Source organism: Ursus arctos, unplaced genomic scaffold (assembly GCF_023065955.2).
Source record: "Ursus arctos isolate Adak ecotype North America unplaced genomic scaffold, UrsArc2.0 scaffold_14, whole genome shotgun sequence".
Classification (NCBI taxonomy): Eukaryota; Metazoa; Chordata; class Mammalia; order Carnivora; family Ursidae; genus Ursus; species Ursus arctos.
The window spans coordinates 23,541,121-23,561,504 of NW_026622808.1; the positions used below are offsets into that span (position 1 = coordinate 23,541,121).

Here is a 20,384-nt window from a genome sequence, read left to right on the forward strand (position 1 = left end):
ACTCTTTATTTCAGCTCAGGTCTGATCTTGGAGTCATGAGATTGAGCCCCAGGTCAGGCTCTGTGCTGGGTATGAAACCTGCTTAATGTTCTCCCCCTCTCCCTCTGACATTGTCCCTCCTCATTAGGGTGCTCTTTCTCTCTCTCTCTTTCTCGCTCTCTCTCTCTCTCGCATACCCATACATTATATGCCCATTTTCTACAGTTTTCAGCATTTCGACTGATGTTTCTAGAGAGAGAGAGAGAGAGACAATAATATGTAAACATTATTCGAAATGCTGAAAACTGTAGAAAATGGGCATATAATGTATGGGTATAATAATAATGAGCAAATCAAAATGGTGATCACATAGTGAATTTTGCACACACTCACTAATAGTTTAAGAAAAGAACAAGAACATTAGGAGAAGGAAGGGAAAAATGAAGGGGGGGAAACAGAGGGGCAGAGGAACCATGAGAGACTATGGACTCTGGGAAACAAACTGAGGGTTTCAGAGGGGAGTGGGTGGGACTGGGTTAGCTCAGTGAAGGTTATTAAGGAGGGCACATGTTGTGATGAGCATTGGGTGTTCTACGCAAACAATGAGTCATGGAACACTACGTCAAAAACTGAAGATGTACTGTATGGTGACTAATATAACATAATAATAAAAGATAAATAAAAAATAAAAAGAAAAAATAAAAGAAAAGAAAAACCAAGAAGAAATCCCTTCCACACCCATCAGCTTGTCAAAAATGTAAAGATCAAAAACTAGGGATGTACTGTATGTGACTAACATAATATAATAAAAAATATTATTATACAAAAAAATTTAAAGAGCTGTTACATCAGTTGGGATTGGAACTTTTAAACAGGTAGAAAAGTGGTACTCTTTAATTTTCATTGCAGAGATGTGATGTGCTATACAGTTTTGGGGAAATAATCTGAAAACAACTATCAGAATTGAAAATATAGATATGCATTATTTACCTCAAGGTTTCTCATCTCAGCACTATTGACATTCAGGCCCAGATCATTCTCTGTGCTGGGGTTTGTCCTGGGCCTTGTAGGATGTTTAGAGCATCTCTGGCCTCTAGTGACACCTCCCTGTCTGACAGCCTAAAATGTCCCTGGATATTGCTCAATGTTCCCTGAAGGACAAAATTGATCCCAGTGGAGTACAAGCATTTTAACTGAATCTCAAAATATTTTTGTGTAATTGGTGTAACAGCAAGTTAATGAGAAAGAATATGAAAAATCCTCAAAAGTATAAATAACACAGCCATAGCCTAAAATATTATGGGATCACTGACATAATGAATTAGCATTGTACTGGTTGATGGAGGCAAGTCTGTAAGGTGCTATTGAGAGAGACAAGCTATAAAAACAAACAAAACAAAACACTGCACAAGAGCGTAAAGGCTATTTACAATGTGCATAGGATTCTATGAATAAATTTGATTAAAGGGTATGAATATTATGTGTGCATAATATAGAAACGTCGGTTTAAAAAGAAACTAAGAGGTTAGAACAAGGATAGTAGTGAAAATGAGACTAGGTTAGGCAGGGAGCTATCTCAACTGACAGTCTGAAACACAATGACAACGTATAACTAATTTATAGAGAGGCATAAAATAGTGTTAATGTAATGACATCAGCGTGGATCACTAATTCAAGGATTAAAGTGCTAAAGACTTGGAAATGGGGCCCCTGACTGGCTCAACGGTGGAGCCTGTGGCTCTAGATTTTGGGCTTGTGAGTTCGAGTCCCATGTTGGGGTACAGATTACTTTAGAAAAACATAAAAACTTAGAAATAAAAGAATATAACAAAAAGCCTCTTAAAGAGTAGGTAAGAAACATTATTTAAGGTTACAATTTCATTTTATACAAGATATTTTAATTAATATTAGTTTAGGAAGCATTATCTAAGGTTATAATTTCATCTTATACATGATATATTAATTCATATTTGTTAGGAAAGTGAATGCTAGTCAAACAATAAAGAATACCCTTCAAATGATGGCTGCAGGTGACGTGACTTTGAGAAATGGATCTAATCACAAAACGCTGAAACGGAGAATGAGGAATAACAGAAATGTGAAGACAAGTCGGAAATATGTATATAAGGTGATTTATTAATTCAAATGATGCAGCACTTTCTACACTTAAGCTAGCAAGAGAAGGGAGGAAATATGACCGAATGATAGGTTTGAGCACACAAAATGGATGAACTTTACTACTACCCTCGAATACACCTCCACACGCGTAAAGGAACTGAAGGTCGAATAGCAAAGGTGATAGAAAAACTCCAAGTCTTATGTTTGGAAAAATGGAATAAAAACACAGGAATATAAACACTCCAAACCCACCAAACAAAAGCACAGATCAGACACAGACAATTTGCAACAGTAAAAGCAAATGTCTAAGAAACCCAGAAATATACTCATCCTCGCCAGTAAGGAAATAATTGCAATGTATGGCTTTTTTAGTATATCCCCTTTTCACTTATTACATTTTTTAAATCGATTGGAATACCCAGCATGAAAATGGACACTGTGAAATATATGTCTCTTGATCCATTAGTCTGGGTCTTTCTCATCAATATGGGAACACACTCAAATACTCCCTGCCTTAAAAAGCATGAAAGGAATGCCCTCACTTGACTGCATAACCCTCCTGGCTAAGACCTTTATATCTGTTCCCCTTACTTGCAAAGATTCTTGGACTTGTGTTCTACTCATTAGGACCACTTTCTGCCACCCATCACTGCTCTTCCATCACCACGACTTCATCCTCAACAATCTCCCTTGCATGGCTGATTTCAATGTTTACTTTTGTTTTTAGGATAATAAATAAATGTATTCATTAGTTACTCAAGCAAGCCAAAAACCGCAGTGATGTCCTGGTGCTGGGCAGGGATGGCTCACCTCTCCGGTGGATTCAGGTAAATATTTCTCACCCTTCTATTCTCGCTGGCCCTTTCCAGCAGAATCTGCTGGGTTTTTAGAGTCACCTGCATGGGGGTCTCTGTGAGAAAGTCCAAGTTTCTCCCTCGATGGTGGATGATGGACAATGAAGCTCTGTTCTCAAACAATTCAGCAGTAGTCTCCTACCCAGACCTGGGAACTCCAAAGAAATAATCCTATCCCATTCAGCACAAGGTTGCACCTGCTGAGAGACAATAGCAGAAGAGATATTTACAGCTCCCTATGCTCCCTAGGCATATTTCCCTCATGGTACTCCAACCCCTGGGCACATTATCCCCCTCTGGAGAGATGGACTTTTTTTTTTCCTATAGTTGCCTCTTCCCAAGAGACCAGCTTAGAAGTCAGGTGAATGCACTGATTACTCTTCCCTGAACTCACCTGCCCCCCACAGAGCTAACCTCCTAGCACCTTATCCCAATCCTGAGTTTTCTCCACATCTAAGAGTGAAGAATTTTTCCTTACTAAGCTCCTTGGGTCCCCCAAATATTGACTCACGGTGGGACAAAGCACTGATATCTCCAGAAGATTGCTCTTCCCCCTTCAACAAGGTGAAGAACTGTATTCCTTTGACATAAAACCAGGAAGACTACAGTCCTTGGCTTCCATGACACTTTTTCTAAAACTGTTAAGAGTTCAGTGCTTTAGGATAAATTGAGAGCTGTTGTTTCTTCTAAATTTATAAAATATTTTGTAATTAAAAAATAGATATTTAGGTATGGAGCTTCAGGTTAACCAGAAGAAAAGAGTTCTGGAGATGGATGGTGCTGCCAGCTCACAACAACGTGAATGCATGTCGTCCCGCTGAGCTGTGCACTTAAAAATGATCAAGGGGCACCTTGGAGGCTCAGTTGGCCGAGTCTCTGACTCTTGATCTCAGCTAAGGTCTTGATTGCAGGGTGGTGAGTTCAAACCCTGTGTTAGGCTCTGCACTGGGCATAGGGCCTAATTAAAAATAAAATGAAATAAAAATAACATAATTTAAAAAATGCTTAAGAGGTGGGTGAAAGAGTTCATTGGCATTGAGGAGAACACTTGTGATGAGAACCAGGTATTTTACAGAAGTGCTGAATCACTACATAGTACACCTGAAACTAATATTTTGCTGTATGTTACTAACTGGAATTCAAATAAAAACTAAATAAAAGAGTATACTGATCTTAATCAGTACGGAGAAATGTATAAAATTGTAGAATCACTATAGTATACCCCTGCAATGAATAAAACACTGTATGTTAAATACAGTTCAAATAAAAAAACAAGAATAAATACACATTTTTAAAAAGACAAAAGGTAAAAATATTGACTATGATTATCCAGGTGGGATGAAGATAATGGCAATGGTCCTTCAAATGTGGATGAGGGAGACAAAAGAGTTGGTGTCCTAGAGACACTGAAAATGCTGCCCTGCTGTCTCTGAAGGTGGAGGAAGAGCCAGGAGCCCAGGAATGCAGGCGGCCAGCAAGAGAGCCTGTAACTGGAAAGGAAACAGATTCTCCCTTGAGCTTCTAGAAGGAACTCAACCCTGCAGACATCTTGTTATTAGCCCAATGAGACTCATTGCAAGTTTCTGACTCCCGAACTGTAAGAGCACATGTGTGTTTGTTTTAAGTAATTAGCGTGAGGTTATTTTACCACGGCAGGAGGAATCTCATTTGGACACAGTCAACACAATTATTTGAGGGAACTGAGTTTAAGCCTCTCAATTTACTCATCAGCTTCCCTTGGTTAAGGGCAATTTGTATTAAAAACCCACAGTAGGTAGAAAGGAAACTTAAATCCTATGGAGGTATTCTGCCGCGTAAGCTAGTACAGTGAGCTCCTTGTGGCATAAATAGGAATGTAGTCTGATTCTGAAGCTTTGAGGCAGTGACATAGGGAAGAAACTTGTGATCAAAACTAAGGTCACTCATTGTAGTTTAGATCTTTGTTTGTATTTCTGCATCCTTTTATTTCACATAAATCGAAAAGTTCCCTCTTCTCAGTGCTATGCTCTCCAGCTTTCTCAAGATTGCTTCAACATGAAAGACGAGATCATAACTGCATCTGTGTGTGTACGCATGTGATGAGCTTATCTGAAAGAAAATGTATGGAAACACACACATACACAAGACACAACCGTTACCCTCAAATGTTTTCTTTGCGATAAAATAGGAAGTTCCACACATTTTATTCATTACTAACAATGTTCTTATAAAGTTATGTTTGTTTGTTTATTTTATTAAGTGTGGGAATTCTCAGTGTCTGGATAGACAAAACCCGACTTGTATATGCCTCCCTGGATGGGACTAATTGAAAAGCAAAGGAGGAGTGCCCAGAACACTGGGCCTCCTTTCAAGTTTCCTGGCTGAAAACAGCCAGATTCTTACTGAGGCTCAAGGTTCTCATCTCGAGAGTAAATGTATAAATTTTGAAGAAAAACAGGCACCTGCGGTGGTCACGTACTTCGTGGACTCCTTGCCCCCACCTTATCACACACTACCCCATATATTATTATTATTATTATTATTATTATTATTATTATTATTTTTATAATGATATTTTTTAATTATATTATGTTAGTCACCATACAGTACACGCCTGGTTTTTGATGTAAATTTCGATGATTCATTAGTTGCGTATAACACCCAGTGCACCATGCAATACGTGCCCTCCTTACTACCCATCATCAGCCTATCCCATTCCCTACCCCTTTCCCCTCTGAGGCCCTCAGTTTGTTTCTCAGAGTCCGTAGTCTCTCATGCTTCATTCCCCCTTCTGATCCATATATTATTAACCTGACCATTAAAGTTACACTTTCCTTCTTGCTTTGCACTTGTGTCTGATGTATTACTAGGACGTCAATGAAACTGGAGACAAGGCTTTGCTCAGGGCCTTGCGCCACTAGATCATCTGGTCCCCAGGCCTCTCCTTTCTCCTACTAATGTGTGTGGAATAATGTTTTCATTCGCCGTCTCGGGGTTTGCTGGCCAAACCCGACAATTAAGTTCCATTAGCCAGCATGTAGTACAGCATTAGTTTCTGACGTAGCATTCAAGGATTCATCCATTATGGATAACACCCGGAGCTCATCACATCCCGTGCCCTCCTTAATGCCCATCCCCCAGTTACCCCGTCCCCCCACCCCTCTCTCTCCGTTCCACAAATCTCAGTTTGTTTCCTGGAGTCTGAAGTTATCCTTAGATTCCCACATTTCCTTCAGAAAGAGGAATATGATGTTCAGGAAGCTTAAATTTTTAGTAATTACCTAACAAAGCTGTTAAAACTTATGTGCGCTCTTAAATTACACATACCACTCGCACTGCATACTCTTCATTTTTGTGGAGCTCCTTTAATTCACCAATGTACCCTTTACATATACAGGTTAATGTGGATAATTGTACTCCAATGATTGATTCAGTGGAACAGATCTAATGGTGCATGGCTACTGGTAGGATCTAGAACATAGGCAGCTGACTCTCATGTAAGAGGGGTGGGAGACAGCAGTTCTAATGGGGAAGAAAGCAGGTGTTAATATCGATGTACCAACAGTGGAATTAAATTTAAGTAACTCACATGATAAACAAATTTTTTCTGTGACTTTTTTAACAGTGGAAATGCAGTAATGAGAGCCCATAGAGTGGCCGAGACAGAAGAGCATTACAGCCTCACATGACACCATGGGTGAGCCTTAGAAACGTAATGTAGAGATTGACAGCTGACTCCATATCCGCGAGGAGCTCAGCAGAGACCAGAAACCCTTCCCAGCAGATGTCATCTGATGTTAGCGGTATTAATGATATCCCCTAGGACAAGGACAGCCTGTTATCAGCAATAGTTGACTAACACAATAATCCAAGCGAACAGACAGGAGGCAGTTAGTGAGCACTGGTTTTTATTTGTGGTGTATGATCTGACATTAAGGAGAGCAGTTCGTCATTATTCAAGTTTCCTTCCAGGGACTCTATGAGCAGTGATGAGGTGTGGGCTCCCCTCTGGGTCACTGGGAGTATTTGAAGGACATGCTTGTTGTGTAGAACTGTTGACCCTGAACCCCAGGACCAGAAGAATATCCAGCTCTCGTGTGAAGTGTCTTCTGATCATGCAAGTGGATGGGATTTCCGAGCAGGAAAGAGGTATGAAATCGATGATACTGATATTGTTCCTTCACCACCCTATACTATTTGTGACACATTTTAGGAAAAAGGAGTTATTTCATGGAACAACAAGAGAGTCATATTAGCAGATAGCATTAAAAGTTTTCAAGTGGAAACAGGAAAACAAATCTGGGATAAGACATAGATACACTAAGCAATCTGACACCTCAGTGAGTAAACCCCCTCAGTTGTGGACACCAATCATCAATAAATAATATTCAGTAAATAGATGCACAACAAAAAAATAAACATTTTGATTATTAATAAAATGGTGGTTTGAAATGTTGCACCCTGGTAGATCTTAAATATTTTTTTATTTTTTAATTCCAGTATAATTAACATACATTGTACTGTTAGTTTCAGGTGTACAATAGACTGATTCAGCAATTCTATACGTTGCAGTGCTCATAACGATAAGTGTGCTCTTAATCCCCATCTCCTTTTTCACCCAACCCCTCCCCAATTCCCCTCTGGCAACCACCACTTTGTTCCCCATATTGAAGAGCCTAGATTTTTGTTTGTCTCTTTTTTTATTGTTTTATTTGTTTTGTTTCCTAAATTCCACATATGAGTGAATTATATGGTATCAGTCTTTCTCTGACTGACTGATTTCCCTTATCACGATACCCTCTAGATACATCCGTGTTGTAAATGGCTGCATTGAAATAAAAAGCTTCTGCACAGCAAAGGAAACAGTCATCAAAACAAAAACACAACTACTGAGTGTAAAAGATATTTGCAAATGACATATCCAATAAAGGATTAATATCCAAAATATATAAGGAACTTATAGCAAAAAAATTACCGGTAATTCGATTAAAAGTGACCAGAAACATGACCAGACATTTCTCCAAAGACGTCATCCAGGTGATCAGCAGACCCATGGAAAGATGGTCAATGTCACTCATCAGCAGGGAAATGCAAATGAAAATCACAATGAGATATCACCTGACACCTGTCAGACTGGATAAAATTAACAACACAGGAAACAACAGATGTTGGCAAGGATGTGGAGAAAGGCCAACCCTCTCGCAATGTTGGTGGGAATGCAAACTGGTGCAGCCACTTGGAAAACAGAGTGGAGTGGCTAAAAAAATTGAAAATAGGACTACCCTACAATCTAGGGATCTCACTACTGGGGTATACCCAAAGAAAATCTATTCTCATATTTATGGTCATCTCTTGACAGGTCAAACTATTTATCAAGTTTTCTTTCCATGTAGACTCCACTGGAACTATATGTTTGCTCATCAGCATTTGCTAGTGACTATGGCAGGCGTTAGGACACCCAGGTGAATAAGAGAATAAAACAAGGAAACTAGTTTTAAAGCACAGGAACATGTTTGTAGAGAAAGACCTGATGTTAAGCTTTTGATTTCTGAAGCCTCTGTTTCGGAAACAACCATGCTGAACAGACACATTGTCGGGTGTGGGACACTATTACCAGAAGCAGTCAGGCTGCCCCAGCCATGAAACACCTCTTCCAAAACCCTGATAACCTCCATACTGACACATGAGTGGCTGTGCCTTCCCTTCTGTGCCAGAATTTCACTCTGATGTTTTAAACTGGTCAATAAAGAGTGAACCTGCAAACCCCTAGTCGTTCTGCCCTTGGACCCCAAATAACAGGCCCCCTAGACCTTTCTGCCCATCCCTACAAGAACCTGTGATGATGAACCTTGTCTTGTTAGAGTCTCTGATGGGTGTGCTGAGGCCTGTCTTGCAGTCACAGTAAGAACCCAAGGGCTGGTGCTGCCACAGCAGAGGCTCTGGTCAGGGAAGCGTCTGTGGGAATGTTCACAAGCACAGGGCGCAGGGGGTGCCCAGGCTTTCCTAGCCTGAGCATCCCTTTCAGGAGCCTGAGATGTAAACAGAGCAAGGTTAGAATCCACATCATCAGGAAGAGGAGTGAAGGTGTGATATAAAAAGACTGACAGTCTAGGTGAAAACTGGGGTTCTGTATTCTCATCTACAATAAGGTTATGTGAAGGGTTCTTGGCCAAGTATAGTTTCTTCCATATGAAGAATACAACTCATGATTATTCTTTTAGGAAATCTAGGGAAATTTTACTTGGCATGAGATAAGTCATTTAAAATGAAATTATTTTTAAAAAATCCAACCTGCCCCACGTATGTTACAGAAATTTCCAGGCACTTGTGATATAAAGGTTGGAAAACACTGGGGACATATGAAAATGGAGAAAGGGGAAACTGTGTGTGTTTCAGACAGAGCAGAAGCTTAATAAAGTGAGTTATGCAAATGTATAGAGAAGTTGATTTCAAACAAATGGCAATTCCAGAGAATAAATAGAAGGAGCAGATTCTACTTCCAAAGCCTGATCAAAGAATAGCAGTTCCTGGCTCTGAGGTTGTGAGCCCTGCAATCATGGGCACCTCTTCAGCCCCAGGACCATTGGCCCTCACATCACTGGAACCCCAAGGACTTTTTTCAGAGCCCTCCTTATGTCTCTGTTCCTCAGGCTGTAGATGAAGGGGTTCAGCATGGGTGTGACCACTGTGTACATCACCGAGGCCACTGCACTTGCGTGGGAGCTCTGGGTAGCAGCAGAGCTAAGGTACACTCCTAGGCCTGTACAATAAAACAAAAATACAATGGAGAGGTGGGATGCACAGGTGGAAAATGCTTTATACTTGCCCTGAGCTGTTGAGATCCCACAAATGGAGGAAACTATCTTAGAGTAAGAGTAAGAGATCCCAGCCAGGGGAGCAGCAGCCAGCACCACTGTTGCAAAATACATCATCATGTCATTAAGAAAGGTGTCAGAACAGGCAAGTGGGACCACCTGATTGATTTCACAGAAAAAGTGGGAGATTTCCACCTCTCTGCAGAAGGTCAGCTGTAACACCATTAAGGTTTGCAATAAGGAATTCAGGGTACTCATGATCCAGGACACCAGAACCAGCAGTCCACAGAGCAGGGGGTTCATGATGACTTTGTAGTGCAGGGGGTGACAGATGGCCACAAAGTGGTCATAGGCCATCACACTCAGGAGAAAGGCATCCCAGCCTGAAAAGAGTAGGGAAAAGTATATCTGAGTGATACAACCATCATAGGTTATGTCTTTGCTCTGAGTCTGGATGTTCCACAGCATATTGGGGACGGTGGTGGAGGTGAAGCAGATGTCTAAAAAGGACAGGTTGGCCAGGAAGAAGTACACAGGGGTGTGGAGGTGGAAGTCAGAGCTGACGGCCAGGATGAGAAGCAGGTTTCCAAGCACAGTGATCAGGTACATGGAGAGAAAAAGCCCAAATAGCAGGGGCTGCAGTTCTGGTTTCTCTGATAATCCCAGAAGAAGAAACTCTGAAATTTGTGTATCATTGCCTGGTTCCATATGGTGGAGAAGACTACCAGCGAACAAAAAAGCAACAGACTAATTTTTCAATACTGAACATTACAAGTAACATTGAAATTCTGCAATTTTCACTTTGCAATCAGAAATTCAATATTTGGGGGCGCCTGGGTGGCACAGCAGTTAAGCGTCTGCCTTTGGCTCATGGCGTGATTCCGGCATTATGAGATCGAGCCCCACATCAGGCTCCTCTGCTATGAGCCTGCTTCTTCCTCTCCCACTCCCCCTGCTTGTGTTCCCTCTCTTGTTGGCTGTCTGTATCTCTGTGGAATAAATAAATAAAATCTTAAAAAAAAAAGAAATTCAATATCTTGGGGTTTCTGGGTGGTTCAGTTGGTTAAACATCTGCCTTCAGCTCAGGTCTTGATCCTGGAATCCCAGGATCAGGCCCTGTTTTGGGCTCTCCCCACAGCAGGGACTTTGCTTCTTCTCTGCCCTTCCCCCTGCTCCTGCTCTCTCTCTCTCTCAAATAAATAAATAAAATCTCACCAAAAAGTCAATACCCATAGTTTTTGTATGGAACTTGTCCCCTGTTGGGACTCTGCATCCCAGTTCTGAATAGGAATGCACATCCCACACTTCGCCTTTTACGCAAGTACTCGTATGTTCTATACTTTAATGAGAAATTCTGTCACACTTTTGAGAGTAAATTTCAGTTCTGACTAATGTCCAGGTGAAGAGTATAGGTTTCAAGAAACAAAAGTCTGCAGAGTTCAGTGATGGAGAAGATAAGGGGATAGAAAAAGTTGATAGAAATCAGACTGTGAGGGGTGCTATGAAGAAAAGCCAGTAAAAATAAAACAGTGGAGGCAGGTGTTAATTTTCTCGGGTGCTTGGATAGGCCAGCCCACATTACACAGGGGCCTCATTCAGGAGGAGACACATTTATCCAGGAGGTGTTTGCCCGTCAGGGGAAACAACCAATGCAAACTCTGAGAAGAGACTTGGGTTTTTTTCAAATTAATTCTTAAAACGTCAGTATGGTTGACATGCATGTCACATTAGTTTTGGGTGTACAACGCAGTGATCGTCAGTTTAAACACCACGCCGTGCTCACACGTGTGGAGCTGCCTTCTGTCACCACACAACACTGTGACCTTATCGGTGACTACATTCCCTGGGCTGTGCCCTTTATTCCCATGACTCATTCATTCCTTAACTAGAAGCCTTATTTACCACTCCCCTTCACCATTCTGCCTTTCCTTTGCTCATTTTTTGTTTTAAAATCACTGCCAGCATACGCAAGAAATGAACCATGGAGCTTTACATCAAAAACTAGGGATGTTCTGTACGGTGACTAACATAATATAATAATAAATAAATAAATAATAAATAAATAAATAAATAAATAAATAAATATCACTGCCAGCCTATTGTCACCTCCACCACAATAATTAAGAAAACAGGGATCCAAGGCAAGCTGCTGACATCAGATTGTCTCTCCCTTAAGAATGTGAAAGTGCCCCTTAGCATAATCTCCTCTAGTTCCATCCATGTTGATGCAAATGTTGGGTAATCGTTCTTTCTGATGGCTGAGTAATAGTCCATTGTATACATGGGTTAGCCCATGAAGGGTATAAAGGGGGGCACGTGTTTCATGGAGCACTGGGTGTTACACACAAACAATGAATCATGGAACAGTACATCAAAAACTAATGATGTACTGTATGGTTACTAACATAATATGATAAAAAAATAATTAATTAATTAAAAAAACTAAAAAGAAAATGTGAATGTGCATCCAAATTCTAGTAGTAATGTCTCCTATGAGCATGTAAACATGTGTTTCCATTTTAATGTGATCATTTTATGCCCAGTAGTTAAAGAAACATAAAAAGTCAGTTCCAAAAACTTAGAGGAAGGAAGTAGGGACAAAGATCCAATAAGCTCATGTGACCCCCTAGAGATGGTGAGGAGGAGCAAATGTCCTTGGTTCTGGCAACACTCCAACCCCAGTTACAGTGTCTTGATGCCCAGAGTAATAAAGAAGCAAAAGGCCATTTATCCAAAAGAAAAGGCAGGGAGGATTTTACGTTATCAAGACATCTGACCCATCGAACATCCCACCAGAATAATAAATAAAGGGAAGACACCCACAGTTCACTAAAGGAAACACACACAGTACAACAGAAGTGGGGGATTTTAAAAGATGATTTGGTAAAGGAAATTTTCTAAATGATAAAAAATGCAAAACTTTATAATCAGAAACTAGGGTTTTGAATTTTGGATCTATGCATATTTGCTGTTTGAATTTAGAGCACCAACCAAACTATAATAAATGTTAATATCCTCCCCCAAATCGTAGGGCTTGAGCTGTCCATCCTTCTCAGGTGGTTGAGAGATTTAGTGAACATACGGAAAGTCCTTAGCATAGTTCCCTCCTGTTGATAATAAGTGGTTAATACTGGTGATAAGATTTGGCTGAGTTTTTTCTTCTCTCAATGTCTCCATTGCTTCCCCACCTCTGGGTCCCCAGTTCCACCCCCTTATTTCAGCCCCTTGTCATCTCTCCACCTATCACAGGCTGGCGTCCTCTAGCCAATATTCACATTTACCCAGAGAAATCTTTTATATTGCATTTAAGTTACTGTCCCAACTCTGCATCTTAACCCCTTCTTGGTGACTCCCCACTGGAGAGGTAACCCCAAATTCCATAACTTCCAACACTTGGCTTGCCTCCCTTGGCCCATCTACCTGCTTCCCACTCCCACTGCCTCATCGACATCAATGTCACAAACACCGAACTTGAGTTGTAGCTTCACCTGAAGCCCCAGTCTCCAGGCTCAGAGCCTCCATACACCTGCTGCCCTTTGCTGGGAGTTGCCCACTGGTCTCTTTGGGATCACTCACCTCCTCTCTATCTTCAAAATCCCATCACCTCTTTCAAACTATAAGGAGTCATCTCCTTCATGAATCCTTTGTTTTTGTTCTGTTATTTTAACATTCCCACAGAAAAAGGATGCTTCCTCTTGCAGTAATTTAGATGTAAGGGTTATCACTGTGTAACTTTTATTTAATTCCATGTATGTTTCTCTGCTAGACTATGGGTGCCCTGGGGCACGTTATACAGACTCTTACACTTTATCCCCAGACATAGTTTGGTTGGGAACAGTGGGAATAAATAAATGTTCATAAGGAATGAGAGAACCTCTGCTCACAGAAGTTGCCAGTGATGAGAGAGAGAACAGAAGCAGGGAGCTACTCACAGGAATGGAGGACATGGGAGAGAAATGTTTTCCACATCCTCAGTTGGGACCATTTGTGGGTCAGACTGTGATTCATAAGAATAAATAGAATAAGATAAATAAGGCACAATGGAAAATATAAGAGTGCATCATACGTGGTCGGAGTTCATACCAAAGCATTTCATGGTTCTCCTTGTTGAGTCCCATGGGTGTGTGTGTGTGTGTGTGTGCACAAATGTGTTTATTTCTGTGTTTGCCTGTGCACAGCTGCTGGATCACATGTAAAAGGCATGCTTTGCTCTGAGATAAAATCAAAAGAAACTTATCCATATCAGTAAATGCAAGAATATTTTAAAAAGAAGGGCATTTCCAAGGTTCCTGAGTGGCTCAGCAGGTCATGATTCCAGGGTCCTAGGATGGAACCCTGAGTCCAGCTACCAGCTCAGCGGGAATCTGTGTGCCCCTGTCCCTCTGCTCCTGCCCCCACCCCCAGAATAAATAAATAAAATACTTTAAAAAAATAAAAAAAATAAAAGGATGGCCCTTCCGGGCAATGATGGAAAAGCACTGTGAATGAAGAGCCCATTAGAACGTCCAGGATGCAGAGGGAGTAGGCAGCCAAGTGTGGGTGCTGGGGTTCCCCCAGATTCAGGCACCGCACACTCACTGTACTTTTATTTCCCCAATTGCTTTGTTACAGTACCCACATCAGGCCCTTGTTCTGGTTTTTATTCCATATTTATTCCTATGTGTTTGACCACCCTTGTCCTCATATGGTTCAAGAAGGAACAGATGAGGCTAGCCTTTCTCTCACATGTCTTTATGGCATCTTTTCTTTTTTTAATTAAAAAAATAAGTTTTATTTATTTAAAACCCAATGTGGGGCTGGAACTCAGGGCACTGAGAGCAAGACTTGAATGCTCTTCCAGCTGATCCCGCCAGGCACCCCTGGGGCATCTTTGCTTTGTAATTCCTGGGCTTTGAGTTTCAGTCTCTGACAAACCCCTGGGCACGCTCCACTCCTGTTTCTGATTTTGGTCCCACACGTGTAGGCGTCCCTACAATATACTCTATAAAATCAGACACACCTCAGAAACCTATTTCCATCCTTCATATGAATATTGCTGAGGACCTTAGTCACACACACATTTATGTCACCCACTCTCCTTGCTTTGTTTGACACAGGATCCAAATGAGCAGGACCTCACCTCCTTTGTGCACTTTTGTTGTTTGGAAAAGGTGTGCATTTAGATAGAAACACGTTTTTAGAAGATAAATTCATAAAATAAAAACAAGAAGGGTAACAAAAGCTGGCAAAAATACGGTGGATTCAAAACAATCTTATTAATCTCAGTTGAATTTAAAAAGACTACCTTCTGGGTGCTGGCTAGCTCAGTCTGAGGAGCGTGTACCTCTTGAACTCGGGGTCATGGGTTCAAGTCCCACATTGGGTGCCGTGATTACTAAAATAAATAAAACAACTTTAAAGAAATAAAAATAAAAAGACTAACTTCTTCAAGAAAAGATCTAAAATAACAATTTCACCACATTAGCAGATCTCTAAATCAAAATGGGATAGGCAAAAACCTAATGAAAAGAATAGGACAATATACCTTAAAATCATAATTTATCCTAAAAATAGGCAGAGAGCAGTATCTAAAATTATAATGTCATCCTAAATAAACTTAAATAGAGTCAAACATGCTTGTGAAAATGTGTAATTTGAATGCAGAAGAATTGGTTGGACAGGATGGCAGAAGATGAGTGCTAGTTTAGAAATCAGATCTAACCAGAAAAGGCAAAGGGCAGCAGTAAGCAGGCACAGATGTGAACTTAGAAAGCAATGCATACCAAAAGGCAATTTATTTAGACGCAAATAAAAAGCAATGGGTGGGGACAAAACATGACTGATGGATAGATTGGACTGGTCAAAGTTTATAAACTCTCAGACTACCCAGCAAATACATCTCTACATACACACAAGAATTAAACATCAAATAGCAAACTCAGCTTACACATTTGTAATTATTTGTTGGAAAGAATGCAATCAAACAGAAGAAAAAAATGATTCAGCAAGAAAAACAAACAAACAACAACGAGAATGGTCAGACCCCAGTATACAAAGCAAAAAACGTGAACAGGCGATTTGGGACGGAGAAAGTAAATGGCTAATAAACCCCAAAATATAATCCACCTCCAGGTAATGAAATAAGTGCAAACTAAAGCCCTTTACAATTTGCCTTTATGTGCTGTAAATAAACTTTTTAAGTGAATACCTAATGTGAGAGAGGATTCTGTGAGATGTATATTTCCAGAACAGCTGTTGCAAGGTAGTGGCTCCCTCCACTGGTCTGGACATTCTTTACGTTAAAAAAAAATAATTTTATTTTATTTAAATTCAATTAATTAACATACAGTGTATTATTAGTTTCAGAGGTAGAATTCAGTGATTTATCAGTTGCATAGAATACCCAGTGCCCATTATGTCATGTGCCCTCCTTAATGCCCATCACCTAGTTACCCCATCCCCCCACCCACCTCCCCTCCAGCAACCCTCAGTGTTTCCTAGAGTTAAGAATCCAGGTCTGGAACTTTCTTTCTTTCTTTTTTTTTAATTTTTTTTATTATGTTATGTTAGTCACCATACAGTACATCATTAGTTTTTGATGTAGTGTTTCATGATTCATTGTTTGCATATAACACCCAGTGCTCCATGCAATATGTGCCCTCCTTAATACTCATCACTGGCCTATGCCAATCCCCCACCCCCTCCCCTCTGAAGCCCTCAGTTTGTTTCCCAGAGTCCACAGTCTTTCTAATGAATATAGAACATGCTACAATATACACCATTTAAAAAATATATTTAAATGTCCTCACTGCACTGCACCCACCTCCATACCTAGTAGTCTATTTTCATATTCCCTTTTACTGCAAATCTCCTTGGAAGTGTTCACATTTTCCTAAAGAGAGTGCCTCCCATTCCTTCTCTAGTCTCATCCAACTGGACTTTTACTCCCACCACTTAATTGTCAACGGTAATCCTTGTATTGCTAAGTGCACAGACATTTCTTTGTTTAAAATATTCAAAAAATTGAATATAAATGAATGAATTCACCACGCCAACAAACTGGCTATGGCTAGGCTGTTTAGGCTTTCAAGTGACCTCAGGTAAAAACTTTCAGCTTCCATTCTCTCTGACCTTTCCTGAAATACTTGCTGAGCTCTGAGACTCACCCAGATGGGGTCTTTGAGAGGAAGGTCTCTATGTGTAGGTCCAAATTCTACTCTGGATAGTTGATGATGGAGAATGAAGCTCTGTTCCCAGACAGGACAGCAGGAAGGAGTGAAGCATGGGTCCCCCAGCAGATGTAGGAATCCAAACACAAAAACCATGTCTCCTCCACCTGAAGGTTGAACGTGCCCAGGGGCTGCAACAGGGGAGATATTTACAGCTCCTTATGTTTGCTGTATCTGTACCCTGTCCTTCCTCATTAGACACATATCCCATTGTTACTCCAACCCCTGAGCACATCTACCCATGGGAACTTATCTGCACTGAATGGAATTAATTCCTGTAGATTCTCTGTTCCCATGAGACCAGGTTAGAATTCAGACACATGCAATGTTTATTACTCCTTCCTGAACTTGCCTGGCTTCCAGGGCTCTAAGATTGAAACTGTCCACAGACCTGAGTGATTGCTTTTTCCTAATCTAAGACTGAGGACACCTCTCTTGGCTATGCTCCCTATGTCTCCAAAATATTGAGTTGTGGTGGGAGCACAACTCCCGATAGCACCAGAAAATTGTTCTTCCTTCTCCAAAAAGCAAAAGCATGTTACTTTGCTACAAAACCATGGGTACAACAATCTTTGGATTCATAATTCTTTTGACAAATCAATTAGAAGTTCAGTGTTTGAATAGAAGTTAAAAGTTGACATCTAGTCATTCACTTATAAAAGATTTGGTAGTTATAAGGGATCAATTTAGACCTTTTAATGCACCATGGGCTGAGCTCACAATCTTATATGGATAACCTGATTTATTTTGTGCAAAAGCCATTCTATGAGGACCATAAAATGATGAGCCTCATTGCATATTTGTAGAAATGTGACTTGGAAGTGTTGAGTGCTTGACCCAGAATTACGAACTGCATCATTAAGAAATGATGTGTTTTGATTGGAATGTTACAATATAGGACAGTGTTTCTCAGCCAGACATGATTTGGCCTCCAGGGGACACTTGAAATTATCTGGAGAAATTTTTGACTGTCATAACTTGGGAAGTGCTGTTACTAATTTGGTATGTCTAAGGTGGCCCAGAGAGTCTGAATCTGAAGTTCCCAGCCATTGATATTCCCTGTCTTGGTCTGTAGTCACTTTTGTGTGGCTCTGGTCCAGTGTCAGAGTCAGATGTGTTCTTCTCCCAGAATCCCCTGTACACCTCAGGTTTGACCTTAGGTGGTCAGACAAATTTACCCATGTCTCTTTTCTCTTATAACAGGAAATGAACCTGCCAAGCCTTTATTCCCTTATCTCTAAACAGGAGAAATTCCATCTAAGGTTTCAGTCTGAGAACTTAGTAATATTTTAGAGCTCACAGGAAATTCTCTGGCACAGAGCAGGTGCTCCATCCATGGGGACTATTGGGACCATCTAAGTTCCACATTTCCCAAGCTCATGATGACACCACAAAAGGTATCTTGGGACAGGAAGTGAGTCCAGGATTGCTCTGCCTCTGGGATAGTTTTTTGGGTGTTTTGGGAATGAAGTGGGTGTCACTGGCAGCATCCTGCATGGGCGGGGAGCCAGGCGCTCACTTGCACACTCTCACATTCATCCCCAGGAGAAGTCCTTGGCCAAGAAGAGCTCCTGTGGCACTGAATGTGCTGCTCTGGGATAGAGGGTATGTGGGTAAAGTGTAGTTGTTCCTTTTACTCTCTTCAGTGTGTTTAATGCTGGGTGTATTTTTTAAATATTTTTTATTATATTATGTTAGTCACCATACAGTACATCCCTGGTTTTTGATGTAAAGTTAGATGAATGCTGGGTGTATTTTGCTCCAACTTGGGGCTTGAGTTACTTTGTTGGACATTTGTACTTCCACGAAGGACTCTCATCATCAGTTATTGTCAAAACTGGTGCTCCTTGGGGAAAAGGTGTGAAAAATCTCCTCTTTCGCCATTTTGAAAACTTTGTTTCCCCCATTCGGATAAAATACATGTTTTCCTAGAAGCTCCACTAACATATTTCAGCTCACATACATCTTGGCAAATTTGTGTTATGTTGTATGTTAGGCAGAATCATGGCTTTCCAAATGTCCTCATCCCAAACCTCAGAACCTGTGAAAATATTAGGTTACAAGGGAAAATGAATTATAGTTCTTGAAGGAATTAGGATTGCTACTCCCCTAACCTTAAAATAGAGCTTATCTGGGGTTATCAATAGGAAGCCAATGTAATGGCAAGGGTCCATGAATAGGAAAAGGAGGCAGCAAATAAGAGTCTAAGAAATGAGACATAACAAAGACTCAGCCAGCCACTGCAGGCATCGAAGATGGAGGGCGGGGCCATGGAACAGGGGTTGGGGACAGTGTCTAGAAGCTGGAGAAGGCAAGAGAGCAAGTTACCCGTTAGAGTCTCTACAAAGGAATGCAACCCTGCAGACATCTTGATTTTTGTCCCAGGGAGAGTTGTTATGGACTTCTGATCTCCAGAACTGCAAGGTAATATCTTTGTGCTCTTTTTAAGCCACTAAGTCTGTGGTCACTGTTACCACAGCAACAGTAAGCCAAGGCACTTGATCACCCTATATTGATGTTTTAATCTGAGTATATTGCCACTCTTATCAAATCAGTGTCCTACACTTAGAAAAAGCAGATTATCAAAGTTGGAAAGACAACCTAACCTCTTCATGACTAAAGAGTGTAATGAAATTCTGTTTATCAAAACATTGTGAAATTGGCTTAAGCCTAAATTGGTGTCAAGATATGAGAATAAGAAAACAAAAATCCTATAAAATAAAAACCTGTCATATAAAAGTGTAATCAAAATCAATGAGGAAAGCAAGGCATTTGAAAGAAATGATGCTGGATCATTTGTAACTAGTAACAACTAGTTACATTAAATTTTATCTTAACACCAACACTTGTTGGCATAAAAAAGTGAACTTGTAGAAAAATAAAATGACTAAAATGTGAATGACTAAATGTGAAATATCATCGGAATTCTTGAAGAAAGATTAGATTAATCTTCTGAACATATACCAGTTGGAAGTAAAAGAACTGAGGACACAATTGAGGAATCCCAGGGCATGAAAACGTGTAAGTCTGACAATAACAGAAATTTCAAAACAAAGTGAAACTAGGGAAAATATGTTGAACACATTGCCTATTACAAAATAAGAAATGCAGACATGCAAAAATTTCTTTTAAACAAATTAGAATATAAATACCTAAGATGAGAAATGATCTGAGGATGCAAACCAAAAATATGGAAAGAATACATGCAAATTAAGGTATAAATATGAAAATGTGCTAAACTTTGTAGCAATCAAATGAAGTGAAATTATAATATTAAGGAAACCATAATAAATCTCAGTGCAGGTTGTGATTAATTTCTAAGGCTTTGGCCCCCAGAGACAGAACATTTCTTAGCTGGGGAGCTGACTTCTAGAAGTGTGCAATTACGTGTTAGGGATTAAACTGTTATGATACTAAGCTATGGTTGGAGG

The 20,384-nt window shown here is 40.4% G+C and overlaps 1 protein-coding gene across 1 annotated transcript; it reads right to left on the minus strand.

Moving 5' to 3' along the window:
* Positions 1-9,520: 9,520 nt before the first annotated feature.
* On the minus strand, positions 9,521-10,453 carry LOC125283738 (olfactory receptor 7A17-like). Its single transcript, XM_048226527.1, has one exon. The coding sequence runs from the start codon at positions 10,451-10,453 to the stop codon at positions 9,521-9,523; it is 933 nt and encodes a 310-aa protein (XP_048082484.1).
* Positions 10,454-20,384: the final 9,931 nt, after the last annotated feature.